Raw genomic sequence first — 14,170 nt, 5'->3', positions numbered from 1 at the left:
CATTGTTTTGTTTTCTTTGAGATTAATATGATGGGAATTCATTAGTGTGAGCTTGACACTGAAAATGTATACAGAAAAAAAGAAGCTCATGTTGCTGAATTGAAGTGCATTTTGATACAAAATGTGAGTGTTGGATATCGACATTTTGTAAATGTTCACACAGAAGACGCTTATTCAGCTGGTTTGGGTGGAGAATCAGCCATGTGGACAAATGTAACGCATAATGTAATGTAAAAATAACATGAGGAAACTTTTATTTGTCAAAGTAGCTCTGGGCAAAAAGGTTGGAGGCAGAAGAGTTTCATCTATTGCCAATGTGTGTCATTTGATCTGCTGTGCTGTCAAACAAATCTATGAAGCCATCAAAGCTGCAGCGTCACTTGGAGACAGCCCACAGCCACTTAAAAGACAAACCTGTTGAATACTTCCCAACTAGTCTCAAATCCCTCCAAGGTCAACAGACATTGATGAGAAAATCTATGTTTATTCAAGGCACTAGGCCCAGTTTGATATAAAACTATAAAATTTTATACAATATAGTAGGGGGTCCCCACTCCATCTCTCCATCAGTTTGGGGGTCCTTGGCCTGAAAAACGTTGAAGACCCCTGGTTTATAGGATTGATATGAATGTACCTTTATTTTGGAGAAGGGAGTTTATCATGCACACGAGTATTAAACAGAACAATAATGCAACAAAGATGAGACGCAATGCAACAATCACAACATCACACCCCCCCCCCCCCCCCCCCCCCCCCCACACCCCCAAATATGCCAGCCTTATAATATGTCACTCCTTTATAAGTCAAGCTCAGAAATTATCAATCAAGACTTGTACTATGACTCACCTTTATGTTACTGTTTTATCCATTTTCAAAGGTTTATTTTGCCTGACTAACATCTGAACACCTGTGACTCTGTGCAACACCTGAGCTGCAACTTTGTTCCTTTTAGACTCAATTATAATGCCATCCAAATAACACAGAGTCCATTATTGGGATCAGAGACATCATTCGAATGGAAAGTATTCACTGCAGTCCTCTCGCTTGTCTGTCTCTTGTTGGGGAGATGTAACATAAAGCCCTGAAAGCATGGGAGGGGGGGGGGGGGGTCACTAATATGCATAATCCTACCTCCTGATGATTCTATCAAGAAGGAACACAGAGTGTGATGTTCGTTGTACAACTAAGCTTCACAACACAGCGAGCAGGATCTTCCCCCAGGTTCCCCCTAAGCCCGACACTTGAGCTGTATTGATACAAGCCCACATGGATATCAAAGGAACAAGCCTTTTGTGATAACTAATGGCTGCAGCCACCCAGGCTCTTTTTGGTCATTTTGTCAGAGGGAACAGGGCGCACAGAGGGTCACTGGTGTATTTATTATTTACCAACAGATCTCCTAAGCTTCATCTTTAGATTCATCAGGGGGGATGGGAGTTTTTTTTTTCTCCCACTGCCTGTAAAATGTGACAGGCTGTTAAATAGAAGATGTCAAAGCAAATGCTATGGATTGAATTATGCGTCTTTGTGTCAGTTAATCAATAGATTTAAACATTCAGCATCTGACAAGTAAAAACTCTAAACATATACCGGTTACAGATACACAAATGCTATGATTTGCACATGTTTGCCTGTTGGCCATGATACGAATATGACTGTGGACTGTGGATTTTGATAAGCTATGAAGGGCATAGGTCTTTATTATTGATATTTTATAATGTGAAATTAAGACCATTGTTTGTTTACTAAATAGCCCTGGCAGCATCATAATAATTAGTCCCTGTTGTAACAATTGTTGTTAAACACTGCTCATCATAGAATACCTTAAAAATGCAGATATAAGCTCCTCATCTAACTACATACATTTCTTATTGTCATTGTAAAGAAGCACCACCCGTCTTGCAGGTTAGTTTGTTAAGTAGTTTCGCTAATCCACAGAGGCAACACAACCTAAACATTGAGCACTTAAACCTAAACAGCAAATCCACATTAAAAGCATTGTGTTGTGATCACGATCATAAACTGGCTATTGAACCCAGTGTAAAGTGTGATGTAACCCCTGGGGGCCAAGAAGAGGACTGCATGAGCACAAAAACTTCACAATTATGTGATTTGAAGAAAGTAGAAAGAAAGAGTAATGTTTTATAAGCCAATACTGTCTACTGCCCCATAGACTGTCCAGTTTTGCACAATATAACATTATCTTTGCATACAGCATCTCAACAAACAGGGTCTGTGCTCTGTGCTGATATGTGTGTATTTGTGGGATCCGGATGTCAGAAGAAATTGGGGGTCATTGCCATTTGGACTAATGGAATTAGACAGGTTTAGATTTGACATCAGTTTCGAAACCCTGAGTGGTCAAGGCCGATCTTCCGCTACGGCGGGTGGTGGGTGTCTACATCCCACAGCCATTAGGTTTTGTAAGTAATACTCCACTCTTCTATTTCACCACAGATTAGTTGGATGCCTAATCTTGATCTTACAGTTCAGGATTATTCAATTACAATCAGGCTAAGGTGATCCGAGGAGGCATTCTGCAAATTTAGGACGCAGTGGATCAATTCATACTTATAAATTGGATTTTTCCCTCCATTGCATGAAGACAATGTCTTTACATGTGGCTCACAGGCTGAAATTACATCTCTGAAGAGGCAGATTGCATTGATGCTACCTCACAGTGATGAATACTGCGCTGCACTCAAACCCATATGGTCACAACACATCCTCTCCTTTAATAAACATTCTTATTGCCCATATGTCTCATACATATGCGTTCCTATAATGTAATTTGGCAGCTGCTTTGGGGCCGCACCCTGACCAGACCTGGAAAAGAGGCGCGGATTCATTGGCTCCCTCTCGCTGACGTCACGGCGCCCGGCCCCGCCCCCTCCCCGTCTTTCTTTGGCAGCGGACGTATATAAACACACAGATCCATCTTTCCTGCAGCCTACCCAGTAACATCACGATAACCGTTACGCGGAGCGGCGGCGGGCGGGCGCACAGGCACAGAGATCACCGCTGATTCTCCATTGAATCAAAGCAAACAGCCAGAGAGACATAGAGAGAGAGAGAGAGAGAGAGAGAGAGAGAGAGATAGAGATGCAACATTTCGGCATTACCTGTTGTTCCATTCGCTTCACGGTGAGTCCTTCACTTCCGAAACCTTCGTTGTTTTTTGGGATATCTTTTTTTCCCTCGCTCGTAACGATGTTTGAAAATAACCTTTAACGTGCAATCCAGCAGATTGCGTGTGTGTGTGTGTGTGTGTGTGTGTGTGTGTGTGTTTGTGTGTTTGTGTGTGTGCGTGCGTGCGTGCGTGCGTGTGTATCAGTGTATGTCTGTGTGTGTGTGTGAGGGGGGATGAAGCCGATCCTCCTCTTCCTGCCTCGCCGGAGGCAAATGTTTATCATGTCGTCATGTTGTTTCTGAAGGGGTGAAAATCTCAATTCTCCCCATTTGGCCTCGCATCGCCGCAGATTTTATGTCATGAGCGTTTGTGTGCGTGTGCGTGTGCGTGCGTGTGTTTTCCTCGTTTTGTAGCCTCCTGAGAGCAAACTTCGGTGCAGCAACAGGTGGCTTGTTTTTTTTCTTTCCTTGCCCGGGCCGGAATCGAGGTGAGATGCTGAGGAGATGATAGACGCGGAGGACAATAGGGCGTCATTCAGCACCGAGACACTGGTCAGCTCCCACGTCGAGCCTTTACTCATCCACCGCCACCGCCACCCCCACCCCACCCAAACACCCGGACCAGCCGAGATTTGACATTTTTTACCCGATGTGTGTATTGATTATCACATTAAATCATTGACCTCAGCGTTCAAACACGCCTGCTGCTTGGAAACTAGATGTTTTTTTTGTTTTTTAATCTTTAGGATGCTTTATAATGCCAGAGTTTCCATTCTGGGTTGGTTCTTCTCAGCACTCTTCTTTAATTCTTATACTTTGCATAAGGACTCAAGGACCTTCCGCTTCCCCTTATTCCTTGCTTCCTCCCTTTGCTTCCTTTCCCTCACTTAACTGTCCCCATCCTCCCATCCCCCCTCTTCCATTGACTCCCAGTCGTGTTGCATAGCTACCAGCTCAGAAACATACTGGAGATGGAGGACAAGCTGTCTGTCTCTTCTGCCCGCTCAGTCCTAATGTGACTTATCAGAGAGAAAACACAAACCACAGAGCGGATGAACAGGGTGTATAAGCACAGATTGTCCGTCGCTGTGTAGGTTTTCTGCCCATTGCATATGTTTGGAACAGCATCTACTCCCAAGTGCTGGGCTGTGATCCTTTTCTGTTCCTCCCTTCCTCCTCCCCCTCTTCGTCCTCCTCCCCCGGCTGTCTCCCTCTTTTGAGAGGAGCTGAAAGGTTGGCATTACAACAACAAAGGAAGGATGGAATGTCAACAGGCTTCAGAGAGAAACGGGTCGAGGGAAAGAGAGGGAGAGGTGGGAATAGCATGTATTGCTTCCATCTCCAACATCTAAAGTTGCAACATGCTGTCATTACATCAATAGCTTTAATCGCGTTCACTGCAACATCTCCACAACACACCTTTCCTAAACTATTACTCTGGGGTTCTTATACTGGGGACGTCAATTGTGTAACATTAGATATACAGTTAATTTCTGTCCCTTTTCCCTCTTTTCTTTTTGAATTAGAAATTCAAGCAGTGGATGAGGAGAAATCAAAGCCAGCAACAGGCAGGAGAGGAAACAGGAGGAACGTGTTGGTAGTGCTGTGTGGAAGACTAGTGATTTTGTTGTGATGCCGATAAAAGAACAACAAGTCCCAGTCTGCCTCTCAGCATAAACAGTGCCCATCCATCCACCTCAACTTTGACCCCTGCAGAGCTCCACAGTTCATCATCTGCTCTCAGTGTCATCGTGGCGTGAACTTTGACGCCCTATTTATCCAGTAGTATGCAATATGAAAGATGAAAATGTGCTTGTTTAGTCTTATTAACTGTCGATTCAGAAAGATACAGCCCTGCCAACAGGATCCAAAATATAAAAATATCTGCAAGAAACGTATTTAATTCTACGCTCCATTTCCATTTATGCTACATTCATGTTACTGTTCATCAAATGTCTTTTAATCACTTAATCTACAGTGGAATTATTTTTTGCCTCAAAGGTTTAATAAAAGCACTTTGTAAACAGATGAAATGTATTCCAGAATTTCTCACATCGGCATGTAACTGTTGAATCTCAACCCCCACATACTTTATACAGCAGCCTCAACACTTTCCTATGAGTATTTAGAGGGCTAAATACACTTGACATGTAATGTTTTAGTAAGACAGGGGTTTAAATCCCTCTGTGGACTCAAGTGGTCTCCTCAGTTACTGTAGAGAGTCAATAACACTTCCTTCCTGCATGTGGTACTTCAGCAGTTCTTTAGTATGTAGGAGTTTTCAATGACCCGGTTCCAGAAAAACCAGAAGGCCTCCTTCTGACAAACAGCCCCCGCTTTGGTGAAGTGAAAAGCTGCTTCTTTGGCTGCATGGATAGGGCATCATTATGGTGCACAGTGAGAGGAAAAGCTCAAAGAGACATTTAACAAGTCTAATGCACAATACAAAATGAACAATCCAGAATGAAACTCTTCAGTGCAGGAACCCATGTGAGGAACAGAATCATTTAAGGTCTGCTCAGAGTTGCAAGAGTCTTATGAGAACCTGACAGAGAAAGAATAAATGATAACAAACACACAACACAATCAGATCACTGTGAAAGATGAAGCTGACTCAGCTTCACAGCAAAGTCTGAGCTCAAAGGTGAATGAGGTCACAAGAAAACGTTTGAAAACATATAAAGCTTGAAACATCAGTGTAATGACCTGAGAGAACATTCAGGCATTCATTAGGGTCATTCAGATGTTCACCAGCGTAACACATTCCTAAAACAGCTAATTATATTTACACAACCGCAGTTTCATATTTAACTTGTGCCATTAAAATCAATTAAAACAAACAATAACTGAGGACAAAACTGAGGACAAAACACAAACACGACTCCTGCTCCTGCTAATTATGACGACTGCCGACACATTCAACACCTCTTACATAGAAAACCCTGCAATGTTTTAATTAAACATGCATCACGGCTGGGCTCGTTCACGCTGCGCATCTAAGTCTCCAGATTGGGGGTTGGCTTTTCCATATATGAAATCAGGGACTGGCATGCGTTGCTAGGCAACACAAAAGAGTCTAGTACATTTGCTTAGTGGCCAATAAGAATGCAGATAAAAGTTTCAAGGTTTTCTGAGAAATGTCCTGTAATAATAGAACTCGCATTTTTTTAACAGCATCTTTTCATGTATTTCAACATTTCAAGTTCGGCATATGAACTGTGCTACGCATTTTGCACTTTTTCTCTTTCTGTCTTTCAGTAAAGTAACTAGGTGGGTGCTTTATTATTGTCACAACAAAAAGGCAGCTCCACATCCTTTTATGCTGTGTGAAGCTCAGCAACGGGTCTGACCAACAGATCACCCACTAGGTCCAGTTGGTCCAGTACTGGGCTTGTGCTTTCACCACATCTGACCCACATCTCCACAGGTTCTTTGCACTGTCTCTAATTTGGGAAAGTGTTACTAATGAGCTATTTTTGTTTCCTGTGGATATGAACTCCAGGGTGTGAAGAAGTCCCCCACCTTTGACCCCTGACATCTCAGCAGCTTGTTGGTATCCAAACGATAACCTACGATAACCCCCAGCCTGACTTCACTTCCACTCAGAGGTCAGGCTGTGTATCACCATCTGCAGTCATAACAATGGCTACCATGGGGTGTCCTTGCAAGTGGAGATGGATTAATTGATAGTTAAATATAATAGGTTGTTTAATAATAATAACTTAAGAAGGGAGGCTGTTGCCAAGGAACTGGGCAGATGGCTTTCTCCATGGAGAAAGAGAATGCTGCTGATGTGTAAAGGAAATCGCACAACAGGTGAGGATTTTCATCCGACATCACATACATTCTCAAGAGCACAGACCTTGTGTAATGCATACTCACTGCCTCCTCGTTGTTACTATCTGGGCATCCAATCCGCGTTATGGTATGCCAACTGTTCCTCGATGCATGTACTGGCACCCGTCAGCACCACACTGGCACCTCACAGGGACTCTGGGGGAGGGAGAGGCAGTCAGCAATCAGCATGTGGCTACATGTGTGGTCAGGGGGAAGTCAGGAGAGAAAATGTCTGTGCATCAAAGCCGAGTGGAGAACAGCCACCACTTTGATAAACAGACGCGGATCAACCCTGTTACGGTTACAGGCTGCTGTAAAATGATGTGACAGGGTCATTTCTCTAATGGGATCTAATTATGTTGAATAATATATGTCAATATGTCATAATTAAGTCAACAGATTCTAACAGACGACATGCAATCATGATCCATTATGTTTACTCGCTGCTAACAGACTCTCTGTTGCTTATGGTGCACAACTCATGATTAGGACGTAATGATACAGATAATGTTCAAATGTAGTTGATGATGACATCCTTAAAGAGGAAGACACATTTAGATGATTTTGATCCTCAAATACTAGCTCAGGCTCAACATTTATTATATATAGATAAATATAGATATTAATAGATATTACAGATATCTTCTGTAGCAGAGTTCACACGACTCCCAGGTGACCAAAGGAATGACCTCACCTGAGCTGTGACTGACTCTCAGAGCCCAGATGCTGGGTTACAGCCCACCACTGACTGGCTCACTGCTCCTTGGGTAAGCAGTGAACAGTCTTAAAACATAACCAAACTTAGTGGCCTTGAACTACAGCTGTTAGATGTACATCTGGTTGAGCGGTTTGTACATTTCTGTATCAAGGTTGAGTTCTTTTAAAGCATTAGATGCAGTGAAAATACAGTCATACCTGTGAGATGCAAGGATACGTATCAAACATATAATAATAATATAATCCATACACTACTTCAATGTTATGTAGAATGTATCACACTGAATTGAATGGTCTTGCATTTTCCCAAGGGGATGAATAAAGTATCTATCTGTCTATTTGAATTAAATCGACCTTTCCATTAAAATGTGTAGCGTCTGATTGAGTCTAACCACCGATGTCTCTTAGCCGAGGTCAGACTCATCCAGCTTCTTATAGTTTTGTGAAGTTTGGGGCTTCACTGCATTTAAACCATTGAAATACATTTACAGCCCTTACACGTCCTGAAAATAAGTGTAAAACTTAATTACTTTGACTGCAGTTTGGAAACATTTATGTTGCAGAGCCTAAAGTTCAACTAAAACCAAAATAAGTCTTTATCAGAACAGTTATGGATTCTCAGGATCATAGACTTAGGGAACCTATTCATGACTGGAAACAAAGATTTATTTATAGAATTATATTATTTGAGAGCAGATGTGCATAATCATATTCCGTGCTTTTCCCACTTATCCTTTTATTTTACTAAACCATTAGGCATTTAGACCTAATTCCCGTCTTTGTTTCCAGATAAACTGTAAGACAAAAATGTACATCCAAATTGTTGCACACAGGACAGAAGTCAGCCTGTTGGCTTTGAACCTCTGTGGATAACTCAAAATGAAGCCATTATTTAGTGGTGTTCCTGTGTTAATGTAATTGTGCTTGGGTCTGTTGTTGTTCAGTTTCTAATAAGTGTTTACACAGAGACTGCAAAGGGATCTCAGGGCTAACCTTATCTTAACTTCAACATAAAAGAGCTTTGGAGCTTTAACCACAGAAAGGAATGCTGCATGGTCTAACAATGTTCTCAGATCACATCTCACACCTTGGTGTCACACGGAGGGTCGTATAATGGGCAAAATGGTGAGGGAATGTGGTCTCAATCCACTGACCACTAGGCAGGGAGAAAGTAATGGATGCAGTCACATATCTCATTCTGTTGTCAGTGGGTGTTCCAAAGAACCGGTGTGACAGTCTTTCATTGGTTTGTGGCAAAAGTACGTAAATGTCCAGGATATGGGTATTCAAGAGGCCATTGTGAAAGGGGCTTGTTCTCTTCTACCTGGGCTCTTCTCCTTGACTCTCTTGCTCCCTGGGGCTGTCTCCCTGGCTCTTCTCTTTTCTCCCTGGCTTTTCTTTCTCCGACCTTTTCCTTCTCTTTCTTTCTCTCTACTTCCTTTTCCACAATTCTCTCCTTTCTGACCATCATTACCTGGTTTGATTTATTTGATTTCTTCATTTGTATCACTTTAGGTCTTATTTTACATTCTCTCAGCTATTGCAACAGTCAGTGTAATGTCAGCTATTAGCTCATGTTAGTAAACTATCCACCATTCATGTCCCTTCTATTGTGCCATGCCTCTCTGTAAAGCTAAATTAGCATCACTAAATTACAGTGCCATTCTTATTAATTACTGGAGTCAGATAAAACAGTTAAATATCTCTGTCTCTGTTAGGGTCTGAGTTTTTTCATCCTTACAAAATGCTTTAGTATCTCACTTAAATATGTATAAAGCAAGGTGTTAATGTAACTGATCTGTTTGGTTAAAGTGGTATACACACAAAATTAATCAACAATAACTTGAAAAGAAAATAATTTCCAGGCAACTTTGTTTTGAGTCGTAAAAATTTCAGATTATATTTACAGAACAAAACACATTTAGAGTTAAGTTTTGTGGTCTGAATTACAAGTCAGACCATTCAGTTTTGGCAAACAATAACGTCCAGAATACTTAACAATGTTGGGAGCCAAGTCAAAGAAAATGATTATTCTGTAGCACAAACAACATGACATCAACATCAGATATTTTGATATCTTATTATAATGTAGAAAACTTGCAGTTTACATTATGAAATAGAACAGAAATATGACGCATTTCTTCAAATGATTCGTGTTCAATGTCCATCGTGTGCAACAAACTGTCATCAATGCCTTTGCAATTCAACTGAAATAAGGATTCATTCATTCTGATGGTAAAGTTAGCACAGCGAACAAATGAACATTATGGATATATTGAACAACCGGAGGCATACCCCATGAGACGCATGAAGCACAGAGACGGCTGTTGCAAAAATGGTACATGACCAGCAGCAAAGCCACATCGTCCAGATGAAATAAATAGCACAGGCATAAACACGTGAAAGTAAAGAAGTAGAACACAGACGTATGGATAAGATTTGCTAATAGTCTTTGCTTTTGATGTTACAAAGAGTTAAGAATCTGGCACTATATATCAAAAAAACGAAACAATGCTGCTCCATTTTATCTGCTGGCCTATACAAGCGGTTCCCACCTCCTTTATTTACACTTAAGATTAACTGATAATAATATAGAAGAGTAAACTTAAAATTGTGCAGAAACAACTGAAGAGTCTTGAAATCTGATAATGAAAAAATAACCTAAATGCCATTAAACAAAAACCAAGGAGAAGCTGACCCGGAAGGTCGCGGAGGAGTTTGATCATCAGCATGTCGCCTCCTGCTGGAGGAAAAGGGAAATGTGTAACACTAGAACAGGTAACGACTGAGCGTGAGCCGTCAGCTGAGGATGAAGCCGCACAGTCAATACTAGGTGGTCTTCACCAGGTCGTACACGTGGATGTGGACGTCGTCGTCGTATTTGATGTAGTAAACGGTGGGCTTGGCTGGAACCTGGTAGATGACCAAGCCTGTTCTCTTTAGGCCGTTATCTGTGACGTACTCCACCTGTTTACCCACCAGGCTCTCCGGCTCCTCGCCGGGCTTCCTGTCTGCTGGCAGCAGGTGTTTATTCTCTGGAAGACGGTGCGACAAAGAAAGGGGAGATAAGTTAGAGAAAGGACAGCGAGCCTGGCGATGAACGTTGAAACATAAAACACACGCACGCACGCACGCACACACACGCAGTCTCATGCACCCGCTCTGGCAACAACAGATAGGTTTGAGATAGTAAAGTGTCTTTGTAGAGAAGCTGAACTTTAAACCCTACTAAACATGACTGTGCCAGTTATTTATGTCTCCTCCAATTTTAGTAGATAGGATTGTTTCTTCATGATAAGACACAACATGAGCGCCAATAATAACACAAACTCCCGTCGATTGTAGAGGCTACTGGTTTCAAGAAAAAGCCCAGCACAAATTGTTCAGCTAAAAGCGATAAAGCCACATATGGAAAAACCAATGGATGTTCTCTATAAAGCTAACGGGAAACGTTTGTCAGTTGCACAGGGTCTCAGGCGAGAGATTTGTCAGTTGAAGCTCAGTTTGCTGTACCTGATTCAGGGAGGACGCGTAGGTCTCCGTCCTTGTAGTCGTCCCACAGCTGGTACATATACAGCACTGGGTCCTTCTCGTAGGTGATGTAGTACCAGTGGGTCATGATGGGAGCTCGGGACAGCACCATGCCTCGCCACTCGTTTTTCTCACCATCCTCCTTCTCGAACAGATGCTCCACTGCTCGGCCCACCAGCTCCTCAGCTCCAGGGGGAACCTTGATTTTATTGTTCACTGCGGGGAGAAAGAGAGGATTTTACAATAGAGCTCTCAGCTGACGCATTAATTCTTGAAAAATTGATCTCTGTCTTCTATTACTGAGAAAACACCAATAAAAAACCACCAAATTTGTGGATAGAGTTATCAAACTCACCAACTTTCTCTGCCAACACCTGTAGGTTGGACACCCGACTATCTTTGAACAGCTCGATGCCGTAGACACAGTCAAAGCCGTCGTATTTGACCATGTAGAGGGATGTGTTAACAGTGAGGCGCTCCAGCACCGTGCCCTTCCACTTGGTCACGTTACCCTTCTCCCTCCATGTATGCTGGATCCTGCGGCCCAGCAGGTTGTCAGGGTCCGGGCTTAGGGTGGCCTCTGAGCTCTCACTCAGCTCCCCGCTGCTACGCTTCCTGCATGGACAGAATACAATTCATATCAAAATGAAGTGTAGATGTGCAGCAGCATACCAGAATTTTAGCTACTAGATCAATATTCTTATAGCTTTTTCAATGAGGTCAGACATTAACTGGATTGGTGCCTTAACCCAACACCCAAAGAGTGAAGTGGGGCAACACTTAGGCAACTGCTGCTCCAAACATTGTTACACTCAATATAAATTGAGGTCATCAATCAAAAAGGTCAAACATTTGCTGGTCTGCGCTTCTCAAAGGTGAGACTTTGCAACATTCCTCTGTGTAACCATGTACATGTAAATGTAAATGTAATGCTATTAAGATTTGCACCTATTGGAGAAGACATTTCTTGTGACAGGCATCTGTCAACATCTCTAACAATGTATAGTATATATATATATATATAGTGTGACTAACCAACTAATGAAAGGAAACCTATAGAATAAATGCTGGTGAAAGTAGATGAAGGAGGCAGTGGCTCAGTGGGTAGTGCTTCCGCTTGGGAACCGGAGGGTTGCCGGTTCGAGCCCCTGCCGAGGTGCCCCTGAGCAAGGCACCGAACCCTCAATTGCTCCCCCCTCTGCGTAGGGTGGTAATGTAATGTAAGTCGCTTTGGATAACAGCGTCTGCCAAATGCTCGTAATGTAATGTAATGTAATGAAGCCTTTATGAGGGGAGCTAATTATTCATGGAGGCACTGTAATGCCTTTTGAGCCTACCTGCCCCGTTTCTTTGACATGTTTCCATAAATTCACACAATCCTGGGGGACAAAAGGAAAAGTCAGTTATCAGTCAGTATGGCAGCGCCAACGTGCACATCATGCAGTCTTCACCTAGAATAAGAAATGTGTTTTTCATTTGTCTTTCAAAGATAATTAACAGGTATTTAAGCATAGATTGTGTGTTTATGTAATGTTTCCGCTGGTTGTTAATGGACAGAGTGAGAACAATGATACATTTCACATCCAACAAAATAAATTTTAAACATTCCATTTTAATTTATTTTGATTCCATCATGTACATTTGTATCTTTCGTTTCGGTGTCACTGTGATGTACAGGCTATAACCAAGGCTTTACACTGATTTTTAAAACTCGTCAAATACACTATGTTGAAGTTTTAAAAACAAGACAGAAAAATACACTATGTATGGTTTTGATTCAAATGTAACTAACAAAGTTGCTCTGAGTACGCATTGTGATTTTGCATGATTCAAGCACTTTCTTTTATATGAAGTAACTCCAAACAATGCATTCCTCGTTGAGACAACAAAAACATCTTTCTGTTCGCGTGATTAAAAGCAGTTTACCCACATATGCACTTCATAGCGCGCAAATCAGCCAAAAGAGCCGCAAGACCGGATGTAAACAACTAAACTGCGACAAGCTTGATGCTAAGGCTAACTAGCTCCGCGCTAACGGGTTACATATATTTATATATGCAGCTAAAAATGTGTAACGCCGTCAAGGAGAGCTCAGCAAATGTCGAGGTGTCGAGTGTCGTCGTGTTTGCTTTGCGTGTAGCTACATTTAACACTCACGACAAGCTGAAGCTTTTTATTCACTCTAAGTTATCAGCTAAAATATTTAACATTTCAGAATTTTTCTCCTGCATTTTTACACATAAGCTAGCTGAACAAAAGGAAATGCATCGCCATGTAAGTGCTGAAATTGCGCCGTTGTTTAGGATGTAAAGAACAGGAGCACTCACACTGACCGGAGCCACTACAGTGGATTTATTGGACTGTGACCGGGAGGTTCCGTGGGGGCGAAGCTGCAGAATAAGGTGTTTGACCTACCTGATCAATAATTTCACATGAGTTTGTCTTTGCGGAGCAGATTCCACCACCTATGTAAGGCAGAAATAAGGAAACGCTTTGAGGACTACAATTACCTATCGGCGCTCACTTTTCGCAATGCATGTAGGGAGTTGTGGTCACCTTTGTTTAGCTTTCCGACGGTCTGTCATCGCCGGTGCCGTGTGTGAAGTCATTCACACAGTCAAGCGTTTATTTATTTTTCATCAAAATAATCAATAAACGTAATAGATTGTTCGTCTTTATTGACTGAGAGACTCGGTAAGACCTGAAGACTATGAAACGACATTTCCCATCATGCACTTCGAACATTCCATATTGCAGATGACGCAGGCGGCATAGAACACATTTCCATGGAATCTTCTTTTCAGTTATTTTTGAAAAGTAAATCGGTAATTACAGTTATTAACCGAAACAGATTAATCAAGCAATTGAGAGAAGGTCTATATTTTTCACTTGAAACAATATTTGAGTTTTTAAAGCAAAAAAGAAAATGTACATCCGTGCAAAAAAGTCATTTAGG

At 41.9% G+C, this 14,170-nt stretch overlaps 1 protein-coding gene across 2 annotated transcripts; it reads right to left on the bottom strand.

The window, feature by feature from the left end:
• Positions 1-9,744: 9,744 nt before the first annotated feature.
• On the bottom strand, positions 9,745-13,730 carry LOC142994304 (spindlin-Z-like). 2 transcript variants are annotated; one of them, XM_076145070.1, is made up of 5 exons: positions 13,542-13,730; positions 12,552-12,593; positions 11,570-11,829; positions 11,197-11,430; positions 9,745-10,718 (listed from the first exon to the last, which is right to left on the bottom strand). In XM_076145070.1, the coding sequence occupies exons 2-5, from the start codon at positions 12,569-12,571 to the stop codon at positions 10,513-10,515; spliced, it is 720 nt and encodes a 239-aa protein (XP_076001185.1). In that variant the 5' UTR covers positions 12,572-12,593; positions 13,542-13,730; the 3' UTR covers positions 9,745-10,512. The 2 variants fall into 2 exon arrangements, with proteins under 2 accessions (XP_076001185.1, XP_076001187.1); XM_076145072.1 differs by having other exon boundaries at positions 13,630-13,730.
• Positions 13,731-14,170: the final 440 nt, after the last annotated feature.

Source organism: Genypterus blacodes, unplaced genomic scaffold (genome assembly GCF_046128005.1).
Source record: "Genypterus blacodes isolate CSIRO-AG114 ecotype Tasmania unplaced genomic scaffold, CSIRO-AGI_Gbla_v1 ptg000029l_1, whole genome shotgun sequence".
Classification (NCBI taxonomy): Eukaryota; Metazoa; Chordata; class Actinopteri; order Ophidiiformes; family Ophidiidae; genus Genypterus; species Genypterus blacodes.
The sequence above is the reverse complement of the archived record's forward strand: the minus strand, read 5'-3'. Positions and strand labels throughout refer to the sequence as shown.